Here is a 22,635-nt window from a genome sequence, read left to right on the forward strand (position 1 = left end):
GGATGCGGGTCAGACATGGATACAGGCTGGGTGCAGGCATCTGGATACAGGCATCTGCAGCAGCTCAGGCCCAGGGCCTCACTGGAGACGTGGCTTCCGTGGACCACAGCCTCTGAAGCAGGTGTGACAGGTCATTTGTACCCACAGAGCTTTGAAACGGGAGGCAGCGGCCTGACAGGGCGGATGTGTGGGCAGGCCCTCGCGCTCGACCTGGGAGCTCTGTCTGGGAGGCTGCAGTGGAGACCTGCCTGGTGCTGGGGTGTGCTGGACAGACAGCCGGCCTCGGGGTGGGTCTGCCCTTCGGGGTGTCCCCAGCAGGCCTTAGCATCTAGGGTGTGATTTATTACTGTTCCTTTGAAACAAATCAATAAATTAATATTATGACATTGCTCTTCATTCTAATACTGTAAACATTAATGGACAAAATATATACAAACAAAAAACCTCTTGGGGATCTTCAGTCATTTTTGAGAGTGTGAAGAGGTCCTGGGGGCGAACAGTTTGAGAGCTGCTAGCTTGGAAGGCTTAGCTCGAGTTCATCCGGGCCCCGACGTAGGTCATCTCTGACCATGAGCCCTCTGGGCCTCGGCTGCTGGGTCCGGTTCAGACCCTACTCTGTGCGCCTTGGACTAAAGCTGAGACCGTGGCTCCGAGGCAAGTACAGACCGAAGTTCAGGCTGATCCTGAGTCTGCATCTCAGCCCACAAGAGGCCAGAAAGCCCGAAGGCACCAGACTTACCTGGGGCTGTGCTGCCCAGGCCCCCGCCCACTCTCCCCTTGACCACTGACCCCGGCAGACCTGTTTTTCCTCCGATCTCCCCTGTCCAGGAGGAACCCACTCCCAAGGTCAGCAGGTGTGGGAAGTAACGACCTGGTCCTGGGGCTTCTCCATTCCTGGGGCGACCCCTCTCAAGACGTCCCAGCCCCTGCCGACGGCCAGCCCCGCAAGCTCACCCGTCCCGATGAAGTAGCAGGTCTTGTGCATCTTGCCCTTGAAGAGCTCCAGCCCGATGATGGCGTAGATGATGACCATGAAGAGGACCAGCAGGGCGATGTGGAACAGGGGCAGCATGGCCTTGAAGATGGAGTTGAGGACCACCTGCAGGCCTGTGGGGCAGGGAGGGGGAGAAACAGGGCTCATCTCCCCTCTTGGTCTCGTGACCCCCCACCCCGTCCCGAGAAGGCTCTGGGACACCAAAGTAGGAGGGGGCCCAGAACTGGCACGAGGAGGCAGCTTAGGGCAGAGGGAGGGAGACTGCCACCCACTTGGCACCCCGGACACCAGCCGCAGGGGCCTGAGCACGCGGAAGGCTCTCAGCGCCTTGACATCCAGGCCGGCTCCCTTGCTGCTCATCGGGGCTGTGTTGCTCTGGATAATGTTAACCTGCTCCAGGATCACGGTGAAGACCCTACGGCGGAAAGAGGGAGAGAACACAGTCCAGCGGCCAGCTAAGCCACTGCCCAGGGGTCAGGGACCCTGGGTCCCGTCTGTACTCAAGGGACCTGTGGAAAGACCCGGGGAAGCGGGGCAGGCACGGTTCCTCAGCCGCTAGCTCTGATTTGGTGATGTCTGTCTGGGGAATTTTAGGAGAGATGCCAAGGCCGTGTTCAGACTCAGTGGAAAGAAGGTCCCTATGTGATGCCCACTCTGGGCCCTGAAGCGGGGTGAGGTATGAGAGCCCCCGGCGCCAACAGTCAGGCCTCGGGGCTGCGTGCGCCCGGCTGGGCCGGCGGTTCCGGCAGAAACCATCAGGAGGAAGCCTGGAGCAGGTGTTCTCTGCAGGCGCTCCTCCCACCGAGCTTCAGACAAACCCTTTGCTGTCTTCCCTGCCCTCAGTTTACTCAAATTGCCGTTATCCTTTGAAGTCCACCTCAAATCCTTCTTTGTGAGTCCTTCCACGGACAACCGGACCCCCGGGCCGCACCGCGCGTGAGACAGCGGGGCGCCATGCGGCTTTGTTCTGCACACGCTCGCCCTGGGCTCCAGCCAGGGCTGTTCACCGAGGGCCGAGGCTGGCTCCCAGAATTCTTTGGCTCCCCCTTGTTCTGGGTCGTTAGCAGATGATCCATAGAATTTTTTATCAACTAGAAGGGCAGCATAGTGGGTAAGACAGTGACCTCTGGAGCAGGAGTGCCTGCATTCAAATCCTGGGACTGCTCCTGGCCAGCGGTGTGACCACAGGCAGGTTGCTTGACTTCTCTGAGCCTTAGTTTCCTTAAATGGAGAGAATAGGAGGCTTGTGGGAGAATTAAATGAGATGGCACAGGTAACACACGTAGTGAGTGCTTGATAAACGCTGCTATTATAATTAGGTGATGGTTACTGAATGCACGAATGGGCTCAGTCATATCCTCCCCCTCAGAATCATATACTGACGCCCTGACTCGTGCGACCTCAGAATGTGACTGTATTTGGAACTTCAAAGATGTGCTAGGTGGAAACAAGGCTGTTAAGGTGGCCCTAATTCAATCTGACTGGTGTCCTTGGAAGAAGAGGAAGTTCGGGCACACACAGAGACGCCAGGGGTGTGTATGCAGGGAGGAAGGGCCACGTGGGGACACAGAGAGAAGGCTGTCGGCAAGCCAATGAGAGGGACCTCAGGAGAAGCCAGAGCTGGGGGCACCTCGGCCTTGGACTTCCAGCCTCCAGAACAGGCAGAAAATCCACTTCTGTTGTTTCAGGGCCCAGACCGGCATCTTGCTGGCGGCCTGAGCAGGCGAGTACAGGTTATGAAATGAACGTCCTCATGAACCCAGATAACAGGTGCTCAGCAGAGGTCCGTGGAGCAAATGAACAGGTGAAAATAAAGGCTGAGAAATTCATGAACGTCCAGCCACTGCTGGCCACGGGACCCCCTTCACATTTCCCATTTTGTGTGATGTGAAAAGGATAAGGACACGCAGTGCCAGGCCCAGCTGGGCGGGCGTGACCTGCCTGGCGGCCATGCTCTCACCCACACCACTGCTCCTGGGGGTGGCCCCGCCCCAGGCCCCTCCACCGCGGGCAGTGGTGGGCCCGGCACTGGGCCCCTCCTTCCCCTGGGCCCCCCGACAGCCCCGCTGGGCTCAAAGCCCCCACGCCCGGGCCTCACCCCAGGAAGACGATGATGAAGTCCAGCACGTTCCAGCCGCTGCGCAGGTAGGCGTCCTGGTGGAACAGGAAGCCGTAAGCGATGATCTTCATGGCGGCCTCGATGGAGAAGACGATGAGGAAGAAGTACTCCAGCTTCTCCTGCGGGCGGGTTGGGGGGAGGTCACACCACGGCTCAGCTGTCGTTCCCCAGACCCACTGCCTCAGGGCCTCCGCTCCTGCAGTTCCACCGCGGGATCCACACGCGTCCCTACATGGCCAGCCCCCTCCCCACAATAGCGTCCATCACAAGGCCTCCGCCACCAGCCATATCATGTGTTCCCCTTCCCATTTTGTCTTTTTTTTTAACTAATTAGTTTTTTAAATTTATTTAACGGACGTACTGGGGACCGAGCCCAGGACCTCACGTGTGCTGAGCACGTGCTCTGCCGCTGAGCTACACCCTCCTCCCATCCGCCCGCACTTTGTCTTCTAAGCACTTATCCTGAGCTAAAAATGCCATATGTGTTTTATCCAGTTCATCTCCTCTCTCCCCAACTAGAGTACAAACTTCGTGAAGGATTTTTGTGTGTATTTTTCCGAAGCCACTTCCAAGGCCTAGAATTGGACGAATAGATGAACAGTCTGGGCAACGAATGTGAAGACCCCGGCGGCTCCTGCTTGGGCGCTGCTGAAGGGCAGTTGCACGTGTTGAAATTTAGAGGGTCATTCTGGCTTACCATGAGTTACCTTGATTTCCAGCCTGTCTGTGGCCCATCAAAATACGCTCTACATCTGCCTGAATTGTTAAACGAAAGGGCGCATTGAGCAGAAGAACGTCCCTGTTCAAGATTAAGTGCCACTTCTCCCGGGACGCCAATGCCGGTCCTCCCTGGACGGTAACACTCCCTTCCCAGGTGCCGAGGCCCTGCTGACTCAGGGTATACGTGCTGATCTGTGTGTGTCCTGTTTTGAACCCTTGAAGGAATGTATCCCTGACTTGGTAATGCTCTTTGTTCTGACAAGATATAAAATTGTGCTGAAAACCCTGCTTCTCCGGAGCAGCTCCTCAGAATTATCTGGGAAGCAGGCTTCCAGGCTAGTCCTCAGTTTGGCTCAAATAGAACTCTTTTCTATTCTTAATATAGATTGTTGACAATATTCGTTGACAGCATCTTTCTTCTCCCACATCCTGAGGACAGACGGTAGGAGATGGGGGGGATCCTGGGGACTCCAGATGGCCCTCCCTGGCTGGGCAGGGTCTTGCTTCCCCTCATTTCTCTCTACCTCCCCTGGCCCTCCCGCCCTCCCACACCAGCTGCCTGTAGGCGGCCACTTAGGTCAAGCACCATGCTTGGGGGGCCTCTGTGCGTGGAGGAGGCCCTGCAGATCAGAAGCCGAGGGATTCAGCTCAGCACCCTCTGCAGAAGGCCTTGCCGACCCCTCCAGGCCCTTCCTGCACCCGGGTCCTTCAGTTACCCCATCCCTGGCCCGGTCACACTTCTCTCTCCTCTGGGCCCAGGAGAAAGCTATTTCTACAGAAGCAGGTCACTCTATCATGGCTGCAGGCTGACACCGCTGTCCTTGCAGCCTTCCCAGCCCTGGCCTGGGGCTTCCGAGAGCTCTGCACTGCCCCCTAGGCCTCCCCAGACAGACCCATCCTCCTGGAGCGGGCTGCACCCTGCACGACTCCAGGAGCACCTGCAGAGAATGGGGCCGGAGTCCTCCGGAGCTGACCCACAAGAAGGCCCGAGCCCCACAGCCCAAACCTGCTGTCACCAGCAGTCACCAGCGCCCACTGTGAAAGTCCACCCAGCCAGGCCTCTCCACCAGCACGCCGTGGAGTCATCACCAGCTAATGGCCACCCCACTGATGACTCAGAAGAGAATTTACTTTTGCTTCCAAGTGGGCGGGTGTGGGAGGCGAGGGACGAGGTCTCCAATGGCTCATGAACACGGCTCTGGTCCCGGAAACCTCCCAGCATGGTATTCAGAGAACTTCCCTGAAAGCATGATTTCCCCTTCTGTGTGGAGGGGGAAACTGAGGCCTGGATGGACTGAGACTGCCTTCCTTAACCTCCTCCCTCATCCCCTCTGCCAGCTTGTAATCCCAGAGCTTTCTCCTTCCTGAAAACTAATGTGGGACTGAGCAGCCAAGACGCACTGTTCCACTGAAGGGCCCGTGTAGGGACTGTGGCCGACTCGCCACGAGGCGGGAACTGGGGACGCTCGCCCCACCAGAGGAGCTACCCAGGGCAGTCGGGGGCGGGGGGAGCACAGGCAGCAGAGTGAAGTCGAGCCAGCGTTTAAATCTGCAAGCGGCTGCCACCCCAGGGGCAAGGCGGAAGGGGGGCTGCGGGGAGGGGAAATGTGCCCAAAATAGCTGCCGCGCTCACAGGCCGCGGCCGCCCTGCCCTGGGAGGGCCGCCCGCACCTGCCCCTGCCTGTCCTGCTGCCCGGCCCCGGGGGGCTGGCCGCGGGCCTTAGAGGGGCTCGCTCAGGTCCCAGAGCTCCAAGGCCCCGCTCTCCCTCCCCCTCCCCCAGCCGGGCCCAGGACCACCGGGGTCGTAACACCCGCCCCAGGCCCCCGCGTGTGCACGCGGCCCGGGCCCTCCCAGGCGGGGAGGTGGAGGGACGTGTCCCTTCCTGCGTCATAGGACCAGTGCCATCGGCGTCACCTGGGGCCCCAAGCCCCTGCAGCCTGGCCTGCCTTTCACGGGTATTTCACTGTCTGCTTTCTCTCACATCCCAACTCCAACATCACCTTATCGCGGGGGTCCCCCAGTCCCCTCCCTTCCCCCGTCTGTCTTCTTTTCTGGCTCAAGGTTTTTGTGAGCACCGCTCGCCACACTGTGTTTCTCTTTCTTGTGACTGTCTCCCTGACCTGAACAGTCAGATGCCGTGTCACCTGCATCTGGAGCCACGCCAACCACGTGGGTGTCTGCCGCTCTCTCGGTTGTCACCCAGTTGTCACTCTGAGATGAGCAACGTATAGGCTCTGAGAAGCAGCATCTGTGAACTGTCGTAGCCATGTGCCATGACCTCCGAGCACGCAGGTGGACCACAGACCAGTGTGGGCTCAGGAAAGCCACATGGCAAGTCCCCCACACACAAGCTGTGTGGAGGGACCACCGGGCAGCTCACAGCTGGCTGAGATTTAAAAGCAACGAACTGGTCTTTCCTCACAGGTCATCTGGGAAGCTCTGCTCTAGAGCACACCAGACTGCGCCGCACACAGTAGGTGCTCAAGAAATGTTTGTTGAATGAATAAACAAAGGAAATTTCAATCTCTGCTGTTGCATACTTCAAAGGCAGGTGCAGCCTCACGACCTCTATTCCTGAAAAGGGATACTAGACTCCAGGCTGACACCAGAGCAGGGGAGACCGTGTCTGCCCCTCGCCCCCTGGCGCCCTGACCTCAGAGGAGGACCACGAGCCCATCTGGCTGTGCAGTGATGGCTCCGACACCAGCTCCCCACAAGGATGGGCCTCAGTCACCTGACGTCCCTCCACAGACAGGCCTGTCACTTGGGCTCTGGGTCCGCGCTTGGCTGGAGGTGAGCCTGGTGTGGGACCTTGATCCACAGAACTTGCACCTGCTCCTGGGGCCGTGGGAGCCAGACTCTCCCAAAGTCCTGGGCTGAAAAAAGCAGGGCTCAGACTGCAGCCCCCTCCCACTGTCTCTATTTTTGGGCAAAGTCCTCCCTCTCCCAGGGGCAGCCATCCTGATCCAGGCAGCTCCCCTGCCCTGGTCGGCCCAGGGCTCTGTGGGGAGGTGGGGGGAGTGGGCTGGGCTCCCCTCCTCAGGGGCCTTGTCTGCCTCCATCTCCCTGTCAGGCCACAGAGGGGCCGTGCCACCCCCTTCGCCCCCAACTCCTGCCCAGGCACTGCGGCCTGGCCTCCAGTGTTCCAGCCCCTCCCGAGGCCCGTTGGAGTCCACAGAAAGGCCCTCACAGGCTGGTCTGGGGCAGGGCTGACAGGAGGCCCCGGGGCCCAAAGCTCCTTCCTTGGGGCCAAGCACGGTGACCTCTGAGGACGTAAATCTTACTGGAGGGGACGCAGCGCTGGACTCGTATCTGTTGACTTTTCCAGGCACATCGGGTTCAATGAGCCAAAGTGGATTCGGCTGAAGGAGAGGGGTCGGTGCTTGCAGGGGCTCAGGCTTGGTGGTGGTGGGGGAACGTGGGGTCCCCGCAGCCGTGCGCGAAGCCGGCTGGTGGGCGCCGCTGCTGGAAGATGCTTCACAGTGTGGACGACTGCCTCCCTCCTGGCGCCCTCCCCGTCTCGTCCCTTAAGTAGATGAGACTTTGTTTCCTAAAGCTCGAAGGTGGGAAGTGGGGTGGAAGAGAGAGGCCACCTCACCAGCCAAACGGAGACCGTGCCCAGGGCTCAGAGTTTCAAGCGCAGAGCGGCCTGGAGCCTGCTTCCCCACAAGGCCCTGACGATGCGGCGAGCCTGTGAGGGACCCTGGGGACCCCGAGAGAGCAGGCCCAGCCTTGCCAAGGGTCCTCACTTCCTCAGGCTCCTTCAGAGGGCGGCCTGGGGGCACCACGGGACTGGACGATCCGGCCCTGACCGGGGTGGACGGAGGCGCTAGGGGCCGGGCGCGGAGACGGGCGGCAGGCGGCACAGAGCTCGCTGCGCAGCCGCGACCGAAGTTCTCTCCGTCCCAGGTGGAGATGGGCTTGGAACCCAAGCAATGGTGGTTTCTAGGAAGACGATGGTGCTTCTCGGGCCCTGAGCTGTGGGCTGGGTCCCTCCCCACTCTGCTATCCCTCCTCCTTGCGCACGAGGGAGGCGGGCTTGAGGGGAGCCAGGCGCGGGCCCCCCTGCAGCACTCAGTGAGTGGGGGCTTGGGGAAGCCAGCCTGGTGCCCCGTGGCCACACTGTCCCCACGTGTCCAGGGCCCTGGTATCTGTCTCCACGACCACCTCAGCCTCCAGGTTTGGAACATGACCCGAGGGAGTGAGGAAAGTGGCTATATTTACCCTGGTGAACTCTCACCCAAATAGACAGGTCTGAGCGGGTCTCCCCGACACCTCGCCTCCCCCACCCCTCTCCCCACCCGGAGAACCGGCTCCCGCGGGTCTAGCCACGGGAGCCAGCGGAGCTGAGTAACAGAGGAGATTGTGCACGGGGTGGGTGCTGACAGGGGACAAGCGGAGGGCAGGGCGCCCACCCAGGAGAGGGCGGGAGACGGGCTCTCGGGCAATCCTGATGCTAACAGCCATGGTTTACCAATCACGCCTTACGTGCCAGGTCCTGCTCTGGCCGCATACACACATGTAATCCTCAAAGGGACCCTGCAAGGGGGGCACTCATCATTTCACAGACAAGGAACGGAAGCACAGAGGGGCCAACTAACTTCTCCAGGATCACACAGCTAGCGAGTGGCAGAGCCGAAGCGTGAATCCAGGCTCTGTGGTCTCAGCCACCAGGACATGCTGGAGGGGGAGAGAGGGCCCCCGGGGACGCCTGGATGTCAGCTCCTGCCCCGCCTCCGGGCCTAGGCTCTGCGGGACTGGGCTGTGGGCTGGGAGGCAGGGAGGGCAGGGGGGACGGAATGACTACTTGGGCGTCCTTGTGCTCCAGGCCAGGCACGATGTCCATGCGCCCATCGACACGACAGTGCTGGAGGGCAGCCCGTGCTCTCGGGCACAGTGGGAGCACTGAGGCTCAGAGGCTTCAGAAAGCTGCCAAAGTCCAGCTCAGAGGCGGTTTTGGCTGCTATGACTCCCACGAGACTGAACAGCTTGGGCCAAGCGCTCAGGGCATCTTCGAAGGCTTTGTCCACTATGCCAGTGTCCACCCCGTTCCTGGGGTGCAGGGTGCAGATTAGAGGTGGGGGGTGCCGAGTTCCCACAGTGGGAGGGGGCAGGCTCCAAGCCGGGGCTCAAAGCCAGGCTTTCCTTTCACTTTGCCAGACCTGTGTCTGGTGGCCCCGGCTTGGACGCCTTGGCCGTGCAGGTCCCGGTCTCTGAAGGGCAGGGCCAGAGATGGGGTCCTTCTGAGAGGAGGCGGCGTGGGCTGTGGCCCCAGCAGTCATCGGGCACACTCTGGACCCTATAAAAAGACAGCTGCCCTGGATGCCAGGGGCTTAGGCGGCAGCAACTCGAGCCCCAGGAATGTGCAGGGGCTGTGGGTCTGCTGCCTGGGTGGGGGCAGGGGGCAGGAGGGGGGAGGGGGCCAGGACGAGCAAGCCTTGCCCCGTGTTGCCAGCAGTACCAAGGCCAACTTGCCCTGTGTTACCAAAAATCACCCAGGACTTGGAAGTCACACACAGGGAGGGCGCCGTGTCCTTACAACGTCCTGTCGGAGCGTTTTATAACGGACCTCGCAAGGATTCTTTCGCTGTCTGGAGAGGGGTTTCTCGGCCTCAGCTGAACCCACGTTTGGGTGGGATGGCTCTCTGCTGGTGGGAGGGGCTGGCCTGTGCGTCGGGGGGCGGGAGCCAGCACGCCTGGCCCCGCTCGCTGGGGTGGACATGCTGGTAGTGCGGGCACGGTCAGGACACATTCCCGCCAACTTCCAGACGTCGCCAAAGGTGCCTCTCTCCCCTGCCCAAAAACCACTGACGTGGGGGCTGTAATTTTGTTTGACCCTCGGGATTCTGCCCTGTAGAAACACAAATGGCGTCTGCCTGACAGAAACCGTCCGTCACCACCACCCTGACGACACAGTCTCACCGTCCTGCAGGACACAGCCAGCTCAGTGTCTCGCATGGCAATCCTAGCCAGTCGTTTCTTCTCCAGATTCACACACTCTGTTCCTCGAATCCTCTTTGAACCAGCTTGGCCCTCCTACTTGCTCTCCTACGAGTTGAATGAGCCTTTGTCCTCCTTGCAGATTTGAATCACAGTCACGTTCTTACTTTTTGAGAACCGCACTTTGACTCAGGATTGTTTGGTGAGATGGTAGCGAAGGCGGCCAAAGCGGTTGCTTCCAGCCTGAGCCCAGAACTGGAAGCCCTGGCCCCTGACGCTGTTGTTTTCCACGTGGGTCCCCTCAGCTGGCCCAGGCTGGAATGGAGATCCTCCCGACGGGACGCAGTCAGGGGTCCCCCCAGGAGCAGGGCTCCCTCAGGCCTCAGGGAGCAGGTGGGCCTTCAAGGGGCTGGGCTGAACTTGCAGGATTCCGGTCTGGGCTGGCGGCCAGCACCCTGGCTTCTGGTCTTGGCTTCCAGCTGCCCTTGGGCATCTCCCTGCCCTTCCGCTGGCCCCCGTGGCAGCTCAGGGCCTATCTCATCCTCCCGCTTCTCTGACAGACGGTGCCCTTTTGTGGCCTGGGTCCCCCAGCCCTCACTGCTGGGAGAACTCCGGGGCGGGCTGTCAGGCACCGACTCTGCAGGCCTGAAGCAGCCTCCTCCCCTGGGCCAGTGCAGTCGTGCCTAGAGGCCGGGGCGGGATCTCTGAATGTGGGTTCTGGGTGGGCAGCCAGTCCACAGTCAGGGGGAGGCAGGATCACAGCGAGGCCAGGAACCTGCTGTCCTGGGACCTCCCCACCAGCCACTCCCCAGGGAAGCTGAGACCCCTCGCCTCTTGTGGCCCCTTCTGATGTCCAGAGAGCCACACCCAGTGCCCCACTAAGGACACAGGTCTGCCCGCAGGGCCCACCGGGCATGCGCAGTGACTTAAGCTTGCTGTGCCTGCTCTTACTCATCTGGAAAAATAAGAAAAATAACAGCGCCTGCCCTGGGGGTCTGTCGTGGGCCCTGATGGGATCATGCGTCGAAAGCCTTAGAGTGGTACCTGGCTCAGGGCGGGAGCCCGAAGGTGCTGGCTGTTGATGGCGGTGGTGATGATGGTAAGCGGCTGGAGGGTGTGTGGGGGGCCCTTCAGGTAAGTCGGATGCTGGGAGGGGAGAAGACGAAGGGGCAGAGAGATCGGGACAGTGGTGGGCGGGGTGAAGAGGAGTTTTGTCTGAAGCAGTCCTTTGGTCATGGCTATTGGGCTTACACCATTTGACTCTAGAACAGCCCGGGGTCTCTGACCAGGGGCTTTGTGGCTGGGGGGCCCACCGCGAGGCACTGTGACGCCCGTGCCATCAAATTCCTTGGGTCAGTGGGTAAGGCAGCACACCTCACACGGCCTCGACTCATCCAGAATCCTCTCGGATGTTCACAATGTTGTCCCCTTTTACGAATGCAGGAACTGAGGGCACAGAGAAGTTGAGTAACACCGCTGTAGCTCCAGAACCCATTCTCTTAACCACCAACTGCTTCTGTAGCCCGGCCAACTTCAGGGTCCATGTCCTCTGCTCCAAGAAGTCACAGCCCTCTCCTGGCCGTCCTCTGACCCGCTGTGTCTCCCTGGGACTCCTGGTCCCCTCTGGGCCTCAGTTTCCCCTTCTGTCTGACCCTGGGCTTCCCCAGTGACACAGAGCAGGCAGTCAGAGGACAACCCCAGCTCAGTCCATCACCCTCGGTGAGAGCAGGGGAGGAGGAGGAGGGCGGGAGAAAAGTCCCCGGGGGGGCCCGCCTCCCAGGGAAGCTCACCGCCACGGCAGCGGTCAGGGCCTCCCCCCCAACGAGCGAGGGCGCCAGCGGCCCCGGGGCAGCCCAGCAGGTCCTGTGGGAAGGCTTTCTTGCTCCCTGACCACCCCATCACCCCAGCTAGTCTGGAGTCATCCGAAGTGAGGAAATGTCTGACCCCCATGCTCAGACCTGCGGTCCACTCGCCCGGTGGACACAGGCCCCAGCACATGTGCCACCCGGGGCTGACCTCACTCTGCCTCTCCTCCCCCAGCCCAGCCTGCTCCTCCCCAGGAGTGCTGTCTCGGGAAGTGATGTCGCCATGTGCTCCGTCACCCACTCGGAAACCCGAGTGTCACCCTCTCCTTCTCCCCCCTCTCCCCAACGCTCAGTCCCCACACCCGGCGGGCACCAGGTCCATGGACTCCCCGCTGCTAAATCTCAATGTTGCCCTCTTATCCATCTTCATTGTCACCCGGGCCTCAGCTCTGCTCCCCCATTTCATGTCTGGGCACTTGAGAGGCCTCCTCACCCTCCCCCTCCTTTCCACCCCACCGTCCCCCCAACCCACACTCCAGGCGGTGGCCTGAGAGATTGTCTAAATCCCAACTCATCTCCATCTCTTGGCCCCGGCCCTTTGCACATGTGGTCCCCTGGGCCCTCCTCCTGCAGGGCTGTGACAGCCCCTCCTCCATGCCCAACCCTCCTCCAAGACCTGCCCATCACTGGCGGGCCCAGCACAGAGGGAAGTTCCAGCCCTGTTCACAGTGAGTGTCACTAAAGGCGCTAAAAAGCCCCCCTCTGGTAGCCTACTGTGATGGGTTTAAGTTGCCTCTTTAATGCTGTGTGGGGAAGGGCAGACCCTCCTGGCACCTCTTCGGGATCCAGCCATGCCCCAGCCATGCCCCAGCCGGAGGCGGGGACTGAGCAGGCACCGCCCTTCACACAGCCCTGCTGCTTCCACCCAAGGGTATGCAGCCCCACTGCAGGAGACTCTGGGCACCGGAAAGGGGCCGGCTGAGGCTGGGCCCCACAGAGCCCACCTGCACGGGCTGCGGTGCGGTCAGCCCAGGGTGGGTGCAGCCACCAAAGAGCACACGTGCCCAACCCTGACCCTCCCAGGACCATGCTCGGGCCGTACCAGGCGGCCCAGGAGGCAGGGGCTCAGCAGAGAGCCTGTCTTTCGAGGCAAGGGTGGGGTGGGAGGTGGTAGAAGCCGTGAGCTGTGCGCCAGCTCCTGGTCCACGCACCCTGTCCCCATCGGACTTCACTTACAGAACTTGGACTCAAGATGCAGTTATCTGACGCTTCGATACCACGACCACGGAGCATTGGCCCCAGGCACACACGGGACCCTCTTGTAGCCGGGCCTGGTGGGACGACCCGGGTTCCCCTGCCCTGTGAAGCCATCCCTGTCCTTGTCCTCTAGGATCAGGGAGCTGCCCTGACCCCATGTCTCGCTCAGGTCCCCTCCAGGACGATATTCCAGTGCCCCCCCTTGCCCACTCCTATTTCATTTTAGCTCCTCGTTTGGCTGACTGGATTAATTAAGCTGCGAAGATGAGGACTACGTCTGTTCTCCAGCGAGCCCCTGCGCGCGCCAGGGGTGTAAGAGGCGTCCATAAATACTCGGTAATTGGTGTGTGCCTGGGGGTCCCTGGCCTCCCTCCGAGGCCTACGAAGCAGCCAACAGAAGGCCGGAGACCACCCCCTCCCTCCTGCCCGAAGCTGCTCACTTCCCTCGTGCTGGATTTCGTGGAGATGAACACATAACTCGCAAGTGGGGGTGGGGAGGCCGCCGCCAGCAGCCGGCCGTGTGACCTTGTGTGTCGCTCTCCCTCTCTGGGCTCCACACATAGGCTCCCCCGCTGGTAGCAATAGCCCGTCCAGCTCTGACTTCGACCTGAGAGTCGCTGCTTTGGGCAGGTTTCCCATCAGATCTGCCTGTCCCAGGGAGTGCAGCCCCCTCTCTCCACGAGAACGTACCCAGGACTCTGTAGCTCAGCCCACGGGCTGAAGGCCAGCGCACAGCACTGCTTGAAAGTGTTAGAGCGACTGTCTGCTTCAAGGTGGGAGACGACTCAGCCACTGAGGGATGATTCAATACCCTCCAGGAGGGTGGCGTTCCTTTCCAAAATAGTCAGCGTCTTAAGGAGTTGAAATGGAACTGAGGCCCCGAAATATGAAACCCTAAAGGGTGGGGTGGACCCAGGGCCCCCCTGGAATCCAGAGCGTAGAGAAGTGAGCAGCCTCGCGGGGCTGGGGCTCTGCAGCCCCACCACCCCTCCAGCCCCGCCGCCAGGCCGGGCCCACGTCAGAGCTCACTCTGCTTCCACACTTGGCCTTCAAGTCTTTCCACTTATAGCCCGGCACTCACTCAGAACCCCAGCCTCTCACCACCTCAAGATAGATTCCCATGGAAACCAGCATAAAGCGGAGGCAGAGATAAATGCTGTCCTTTCGGGCGGCTGCTGGCCCCCTTCCTCCCACCCTGCAGAGTCAGTGCAGGAAAACGCCGCTGCCACGGTGGCTGGCCCCACCATCCTGGCCCCACGGAAGCCTGGGGGGAAGATGCCCACCGCTGTCTCGTGGGGCTTGAGGCACGTCAGCACAGCGGAAACAGGCCGGGTGTCACAGTCAGAGGCCTGCGCCTGAGACCCTGTGTGAAGACATGCTTGTGGGGTGACCCTGGGCAGGGGAACCAACTCCCCAAACCTCAGTTTCCTTGCCTTGCGATTGGTCTAATCCTGGGACTGACTTCACAGGGGTTGTTACAGGGAGTGAAAAAGACAACGATGCGGAACACTTAGCGCAGAACCTGGCATCTAACAAGCGCCGGAAGAACATCGAGCGTTTTATCAGTTCTCTGGCTCTCGGCTCAGTCAGTCTTTCCCCCTCTCTAAGCCTCCGTTTTCTCATCCGCAAAGCAGCGTGCGGTGGGAGGAGGCGGGTCAGCCTGACTCTGGAAAGCCCTCTCTGGCTCTGGCACTTTACGGCCTGGGGACATGCTGCTGGGGACACACATGCTCTCCTGGGACCCCTCCATCGAGCTCTCCCGGAAGGCCAGCTCCGTGGAAGCAGCTTTCTTCCCGATTACACTCCGGGAAGGGGACTGAGCATTCAGCCTCCACCGCTGGCCTCACTCAGCCTCAGTTCGCGTGTCTGTCGAATGGAACTGCTTTAGGGGCTGTACCGAAGGTGACATGCGCTTAGTCTCCACGAGCTCAGCGCCGTGCCTGGCACAGCGGGCCCTCGCTCAGTGCTGGCTGCTCATACGATGAGTCCAGCCTGGGAAGGTTAGGTTTGCCTGCAGAGCCCTGAGCCGCTCAGCCAGCCCTGCTGGCGGTGGGACACGGGGTCTGTATCCTCAGGGGCTGAACTCCAGCATCATCCACCGTGCGCAGCCCCCCAAGGGGCCTCCCACAGCCCAGGCTGCAGGAGGACGGGAAGGTCCATCTTACCAGGCCGAGGTTCAGAGGGTTGTTGTCATCCTCCGGCATGGGCAGGTACACGGCCAGCGCCACACAGTTGGCAAAGATGGTGAGTAAGATGATGGTCTCGAAGGGTCTGGGGCAGGGTTAAGGAGAGCCCTCGAGCGAGGCGCGGGCTTTGCAGGGGTAAAGGGAAGAGCTCCGAGGGTCTGCAGTGACTCCAGTGCCAGGCTGAGGGGCCAGCATGCTCTCCTGCAGGGCATAGGCCCCGGCTCCGCGGGGCAACTGCCTCCCTCTCCCCCGTAAGAGGGGACGTCCACTGAGACGCCTGGGGACTGAGAAGCTCTGACTCCCGGCTGAGGGCTTCTCAGGGACCCTTTTTTTTTAAATTGAAGCTTGGTTGATTTCGTGTTGCGTCAGTTTCAGGTGTGCAGCACAGTGACTCAGTTATGCATACATATATATATATTCTTTTTCAGATTCTTTTCCACTACAGGGTATTACGAGACACTGAATACAGTTCCCTGCGCTGTACAGTATCTATTTTATGTGCAGTAGCGTGTACCTGCAAATCACAAATTTATCCCTCTCCCCCACTTCCCCTTTGGTAACCATAAGTCTGTTTTCAATGTCTGTGAGTCTGTTTCTGTTTGTAAATAAGTTCATTTGTGCCTTTTTTTTTTAGATTCCACGTATAAGTGATATCATATGATATTTGTCTTTCTCTGTCTGACTTCATATGATTATCTCTAGGTCCATCCACGTTACTGCAGATGGCATTATTTCATTCTTTTTTATGCCTGAGTAGTATTCCCCTGTATAAATATACCACATCTTCTTTATCCAGTCATCTGTCGCTGGACATTTAGGTTGTTCCCACGTCTTGGCTGTTGTATATAGTGCTGCTTTGAGCATTGGGGTGCATGTATCTTTTTGAATTAGAGTTTTCTCTGGATATATGCCCAGGAGTGGGATTGCTGGATCACATGGTAAGTCTATTTTTAGTTTTTTAAGGAACCTCCATACTGTTCTCCACAGCGGCCGCACCAATTTACACTCCCAACCAACCACGTAGAAGGGTTAAAGGGGCCAGGGAGTCCTAACCCTCCCCTCTAAGCACCTGCCCCCTCACACCCCGACCCACCACCACTTCCCCCGTGCCCGAGGAGCCAAGCACAGACAGCCCACAGGGCCCTCAAAGAAATGGGAAGGGAGGCTGTGGCCGGTGCAGGCTGGGCTCAGCACCCACGTGGCGGGTCGGAGCACGGGACATGAGGGGTGATACCTGGACTCTGCAGCCTGAGGCACGGACCGTGACCGACAGAATCAGAGCCCCAGAGCTGTGTGCCCACCTCTCAGGCCCCTGCCAGCCCTTTTGCAGTGCAGCCCCAGGCTCCCTGCGCTTGCTGGTGAGCAGCGTGGCCCCTTGGGGATGCGGGCCGTTAGAGGCCGGTGTGGAAGGAGTTGAGGGGCGGGGGAGGCAGGGCTGAGCCACCCCGGACTGCCCCAACTCGGCCCGTGCTCTCCTGGTCCTCTTGTTCCTCACTCTCCTTTCTTCTCAGGAACAGCTGGTGGGAGCCTGGTCTTCCAAACCCTTCAGAAATATTTCAAATATCCCGGATCGGCTCTCAGAACCCACTTGACAGCGGCCTCCCGCCCCTCAGCAGCGCCTTCCTCCTTTCCCCAAATAATCCGGAAATATTCGTCATTCTTCCCCCAGAGCTAATGCCGCCTCAGAGAGGGATTCAAGCCCCAGTCCCTAGGGTGGTCCGTTCGAGCCAGGCTGGCTTTTCACAGCAGAGCCTGGTTCGAGCCCATCTCTCCTCCAGCCCGTGCCCAGAGGGGACCACCACCCCTCAATGCTCTCACCCCCTCCCATCAGGGGGGACTTTCCCAAAGGCAGGCCTACCATCTCGTGTCCCATGTCACACGGAGGCTGAGCGGGGCCCCTGACTCTGGGGACTGGGAATTTGGGCACTCCTTCCAGCAGCCCCAAGAAATGTGCCAGCACCTTCCAGAGACACCCCACAGGCACTCGGGCTGCCTCCAGGACCTGGGCCTCACACTCAGCCCTGAAGGCCCGCCAGCCCCCCTCCCCCTCCCCCTGGGCCGAGGGCTTCCTTCCCAAGGGCGCCTGACACCAGCTGCAGGTCCATTCTCCTGACCCCAAAGCCTCTGATCTGTGACCACCCCCCTCCCGTGACCCCCACCCCTGAGGCCCCTTGGCCCTAAAGGATACTTCCATTCCACGATGCTGATGCAGGCTTTCCTCACGGGGTTCTCGAGGGTCAAACAGAACAAGGCCCGGGGCGGCCTGGGCAGGACCTCGGGAACAGGCTTCTTGGGCTGTTTCTTCCTCAGGCCCTCATCCTGGGGCAAGGACGGCTCCATGGCTCCCCGGTACCCTCACGCTCCCCTGCTCACCCAGCCTCCGCCCTCTCCTCCCTGCGTCCCCAGTGCCCCTGCCTCGGGGACTGGGCGGGGGAGCCGCTGGGCAAGCCTGCCCTGCTGAGCCAGCCGGGGCGGGGATCACTCTCCCTGCTCCCTGTGAGTAAAATTAGCCTCCGCTGGCTCCCTGCTGCCCGGCCTGAGCTCCTGAGGCCAGACAGCTGTCACCCTCCCCAGCCCAGCCAGTGACATCCCAGTGTGGCCCGAGGAGGCTGGGGGTGGGGGACTTGTACGCAGGCCTGGGTTGGGGCAGGATGAAAGGGTCACTCCTTGGGCAACAGAGAGTTCAGGAAGAGATCTGGAGCCCCAAGCTTCAGGGTGGCTCCTTGGTGCCAAGATTAGTCCCCCGCGCCCACCCCAGGACACTGTCCAAAAGAGGCGCCGGGTGGCCCAGTTCAGTACCTACAAGACTCCTCCCACCCTCACTCCACTCCCACACACGGGTGGGATGCACCTTAACCCTGGGCACAGCAGCCCCACGGGCACGGTGACTGCAGGTTTTGAACCTTCCTCCCCCCACCTCCCACCTCCAGCTGTGCAAGGGGCGGGTCTACCTCTGGGGCTCTGTCCCCTCCCCACATGGTCCCTGCCATGGACTAAGCTCTGGGTAAATGTTAGTTGAGTGCATGCACTAACAGAACACCTCCCACACCCTGGAAGCAAGCCCTCTGAGGTGGAGTGGGAATGAGGAAGGGGCACCAGGGAAGGGAGCCTGGACCACGACCCAAGAATCACAAATCTCAGCACGGCTTTATTTAGCCCCTTGGTGCAACACAGCGCCAACATACCCATGTGGTCCCCACGCCCACAGAGTACAGTCTGAGGGGGAAAAACGCAGTCCTCACCCAACCTGGAGTGGGGAAAGAAGGAAAAGGCCACAAGGCAGGGTGAGGGATGTGGGAGTGCCTTCCATTAAGGAAACCAGAGGGCGCCACCAAGGCACACGCTCCGCCTCCCCCGCGGTGTCTGTGGTTGATCTGGGCTGAGTGGGAGGCTTTCTGGCCTTGCCTCGCCCTCGGGGCTCCTCTGGTGGGCGGGGTGGCAAGCAAGCGTCCCAAAGAAGAGGCTGGTGTCTGAGGCCATCTCGTGGAGACCGGGGCGTGCCATGCGGACCAAAGCAGGCTCGCTCCCTGGGGACTCCCCGGTGGCCACGGAGGACTGAGCAAGGCCACCACGGCCAGTGGACACACGGGGACCTGGACTCCGACTTTCCCTGGCGCGGAGCTGCACCTGAGCCTGAACTCGAGCTCCGGGTGGCCGGCCTGGAGGGGGCGCGGCGCGCACCGGCGCTTCCCCAGGCGCGCGCCCTCGCTGCCCCCAGCGGGCGGCTCTGGTCTCTCTCGTGCCCCTCGTTACCCCGCCCTGCCCCGCCGCCCCAGCTGGAAGGGGACGAAGTCTGGGTGGCAGTGGCGGCAGGAGGGTGTCGCAGACGTGGAAGCGCCGCACCGCGGGGGCCCCAGCCCGTCAGTGGCTGCATTCCTCCGACTCGAAGAAGGGCTCGGAGGAGCAGCAGGAGGGCTCCGAGGAGTCGGGCGCCAGCGAGGCGGGCGCCGGGGGCTCGCCGGGGCCGGGGCGGTCGGGCCGCGGGCCGGCGGGCGGCGCGCCGTCGGGGGCGGCGCTCAGCAGCTCCTGCAGGTACTTGATGTAGCGGATGGCGGCGCGCAGGGTCTCCACCTTGCTGAGCCGCTTCTCCGCCAGGGCGCCGGGGAGGTGGCCGCGGAGGCGCGCGTAGCCCTCGTTGACGCAGCGGACGCGCTGGCGCTCGCGCTCGTTGCGCTTCTGGATGAAGGCGGGCTCGAAGGGGTAGTCGCAGACGCCCAGGGCGCCGGGGAAGGGTGCGCAGGGGAGCACGCCCGCGTAGGCCTCGTAGTAGGGCGGCTCGGCGGCGCCCGGGTACAGCAGGAAGGGCACGGCGTCCAGCGGCTCGGCGCGGGCCAGCGGCGCCGGCCGCGGAGGGGGCCCGACGGCCAGCGGCAGGCAGCCCGGGGGCCCCGCGGGCCGGCGGTCCACCAGCGCCCGGCAGAAGTCGTCGTTCATGACGCCGCTCGGAGCCGCAGCCGGAACGAGACCCCGAATCGCCCCCGCTCGGGGTCTTCGCGCCCTGACTGCGCGGCGAGTCACATCGCCAGCCGCGGCGCTGGGTCCCCGGACTCGTCAGGGCTTCTCTTCGCTCTGGCGGGAGGCGGCCGAGGAACGCCTAACGCGAGCCATCGGGGCGGACTGTGCGGACACTGAAGCAGCTCAGCGGGCACCTCTCCAAGCCGGCCGGGATGCGGGACGCCTGGATGCAGAGCTGGGCCTCCGCCGGGGCCGGGCCCTCCCACGGCGCTAGCCCTGCGGCTCCGGGGGCCCTGAGCCTGGTGGTGGTCCTCGCGGCCCTCGGGATCCCCAGGCTGCTAGGGGGCGCCGGCCCGGGAGAGGGTCCCGGGGAACCGTCTCTAAAGAGGACAGTGAATACATCAATTAGGAAAGTCTCGTCCTGTGGGCTCCTCGTGCCACCCCCACCCTCCAGGGCGACTGCGAGCACCCAGAGGGGAGGAGGTGGGCTGCAGCCGCAGACGGTAGAGCTGGGCCGGGTTCAGACCCCGCGTTCCCCCCAGGGCTTGGGTGACCTCTCTGAGGCGTGGTTTCTACCTACGAGATGATGGAAACATTCCTCCGGGAGATTAACAACGTATGGGGATCACACGAGAAAAATGTTCCCCAAGACGCACCCTGCAGGGCCGGCCGCGTGCAAGTGCCCAGCGGAGCGCTTCCCTTTGAGCCCGAGGATACATCTAGCCAACGACGCCTCCCAGGGCCTCACACCCGGAGGCTCAGAGCCTGCTCACTGAGTTAGCAGTAGGGACTCCAGCGGCAGCCTGGCTGCAACCAAGGCTCTGACTCTTTATGGAAGGAAATGCATCTTTGATTCAAGAAACCCACGTGTGATCAGGACTTCCGAAGCTCTCCACCCATAGAGAGGCACCCCAGTGTGCTCTGTGTCCCAGTCCCCGTGGGGCTGGGAGGCGCCCTCTCCACCATCCTGGCACTTAGCACAAGTGCCCATCCTTCCCCGTCTGTGTGCCCAGAGCCTGCAGGCCGTAGATTCTGCACGAGTACTTGCTGAGTAACTGAGAGGGAGGACGAGGCAGCACGCGGGCTTGCCGGGGCCGGACTGAGATACACAGCCTTTCCCAGACTCCAGCACGCTGTTGTTTTAGAAAAGAACTGGCCTGGGCTGAATTTCGGTGCCATGAATCCTCCTCACCCGTGGTTATCGGACTCAACGTAGCGGCCATTCCCTCTAGGAGGTCTCTCTGATCTGCCCCCTCTCTGTGTGTCCACAGGGTCCTGTAAATGCCACCCTAGCACGTGGCACACTGCTCTGTGTGCCGTCCTCATGGAGCACCTCAGCTTCACTGGGTGAGCGGGTGCTGCATCCCACGTGCAGAGGGGTGGGCAGCTCGGACGCTGGGCCAGGCCTTCCGCGAGACAGAGAGGGGCTGGCTCTGACCCCACAGGGGGAAGTCCGTGACGCACTCAGATTCCCGAGAGTCTCCTGCACCTTCCTGTCTTCGTCCCTTATCCGGCCCGGGTCTGTTCCCAGCTGGCTCTGACCCCATGCTGAACGGACACCGGGAGAAGTCAGCAGTACCCTGAGCATCTGCTCTCGGAACTGGGAGCGGGCGGATGAGGCGCCAGGTCAAATTCGCACACCCCTCCCCCGCTCCACAGCCTATAGGGCTCCCCTTTGAAGGGACAGTGCCTTCAAGGGAAGGTTCTAGAAGCTCTCTTCCAAACAGACCCTCGGCTCCATCAGGACCAGTCTCTGCCGACACTCCGCCCATTCCTGACCTTACACCTCAGCTCACACGGACGGGTCGCGGGGCCCTCCCCAGGTCCAGAGGTCTCCAGCCCCAGTGCGCATTCTCAAGTCCGTGCGCCTGCGTCTCCGGCCGGGCCGTGAGCCACCAGAGGCCAGCGCTTTCTCTTAGGCAGTGCCTCTCAGTCCTCCCCCAGTGCTTGACGCGGAATGGGTGCCGTTTGACGAAAATGTGAGATGGACTGTCCTCTCCCACGCGATCCCTGTCCATTCATATTCGACTTCATTATTTAAATGTAAGTTGATAGAGGTCAGAAGTTTATTTGCATCTAATGACAATTTTCATAAATACGACATTCCATCTGTTGGTGTTGATCCAATACTGGATACGTACGTATGTTCCTCACGTGCTAGCTACGTTTTTTCATAAGACCATCAGAAAAGTGCACCCAAGCAAGAAGACCTCACAGCCTGCACGTGTAGTTCTCGAACTGGTTCTCTCTCTACTTAGCAAAGGACTGAGAAGCCGGCAGCGAGCTCAGGTGAGGCCACGGAAGCAGGTGAGCTGTGGTCTGCGCTGTCTTCCACTGGCTGCTTTACCTGGGGAGGAGCCGAGGACACCGTGCAGTAGGTTATCCTCAGGGGGCACGAGAGCACGGTTTTACCGCGGGCGTCTGTGCACCGGACAGCTCTGGGCACTGGGATGGGGCGCTGAGCAGGGCACAGTACTGAAATAATCATAACGGCAAGTAAAGCTGTCACTCATTACTCTTCGTGCTCAGGCACTGTGCCAAGTGCTTCCTGTGATCGCACGTTTAATTCCTACCCCCTTCTCAGGAGGTAGGTGTTAATTTCATCTGGTTTTACAGGTGAGAAAACTGAGGCCCATAAGCGTTAACTTACTAGCCCACGTTTCTACAGTGAGTGACCTCGTGAGCCAGTACGTCCTGGCCCCCCCCCTTTCCTTACCCCCGCCTGTTCCCCCAGTGTTTCTCTTGGAGCTTCACGTTTGAACCACAAGGTCAGAGGGGCTTGCGCTGACCTAACACACGCGTCTTATTAAATTGATTCCTGTTGGAGGGGCTGTTCCACTGCAGATTCAAGTCATCACGCTGAGCTCCTGCTCTGGTGAGAGAGGTACGGAGAGTCACCTGGGTGGTCCCCTGAAAGATGCTCTCTGGAGGATGGCCGTGGACTTCTGTTGTTGAGGGCCAAGCCCCGGGAGCCGTAGCCCCAGGAACCTGGCGAGGAGCCCCCTCTCCCGAGCTTAGAAAACCCGAGTGCTGGGATCCTCCTCATCAGAGTTCCGCAGACCTGGGCGGGATCCGACCAGCAGCAGAGAACCAGTCCGGGTCTCCGCTCCCCACTGGGCGGAACCAGTTGTGGACAGCGCCACCGTGTGGCGGTGAGA

At 61.1% G+C, this 22,635-nt stretch overlaps 2 protein-coding genes across 2 annotated transcripts in view; both read right to left on the minus strand.

Annotated features, from left to right (window-relative positions):
* CACNA1S (calcium voltage-gated channel subunit alpha1 S) overlaps nucleotides 1–17,562 on the minus strand; it is a 58,878-nt gene extending 41,316 nt beyond the window's left edge. The window contains exons 1-5 of the mRNA XM_072948263.1: nucleotides 17,211–17,562; nucleotides 15,002–15,107; nucleotides 3,093–3,232; nucleotides 1,267–1,409; nucleotides 955–1,107 (exon numbers count right to left, since the gene is read on the minus strand). Of these exons, the coding sequence (XP_072804364.1) occupies nucleotides 955–1,107; nucleotides 1,267–1,409; nucleotides 3,093–3,232; nucleotides 15,002–15,107; nucleotides 17,211–17,362 (694 nt within the window). The 5' untranslated portion in view covers nucleotides 17,363–17,562. The remainder of the gene's footprint in view (nucleotides 1–954; nucleotides 1,108–1,266; nucleotides 1,410–3,092; nucleotides 3,233–15,001; nucleotides 15,108–17,210) is intronic.
* Nucleotides 17,563–18,883: 1,321 nt separating this feature from the next.
* ASCL5 (achaete-scute family bHLH transcription factor 5) lies at nucleotides 18,884–19,456 on the minus strand. The gene has a single exon (XM_072948257.1). It carries the CDS (start codon nucleotides 19,454–19,456, stop codon nucleotides 18,884–18,886), a length of 573 nt encoding a protein of 190 aa, XP_072804358.1.
* Between the last annotated feature and the right edge of the window lie 3,179 nt (nucleotides 19,457–22,635).

This window comes from Vicugna pacos, chromosome 23, assembly GCF_048564905.1.
Source record: "Vicugna pacos chromosome 23, VicPac4, whole genome shotgun sequence".
Taxonomy (NCBI): Eukaryota; Metazoa; Chordata; class Mammalia; order Artiodactyla; family Camelidae; genus Vicugna; species Vicugna pacos.

Bases quoted from the DNA above. Each gene is read 5' to 3' on its own strand.
- ASCL5 (XM_072948257.1), bottom strand. From the start codon at position 19,456: ATGAACGACGACTTCTGCCGGGCGCTGGTGGACCGCCGGCCCGCGGGG.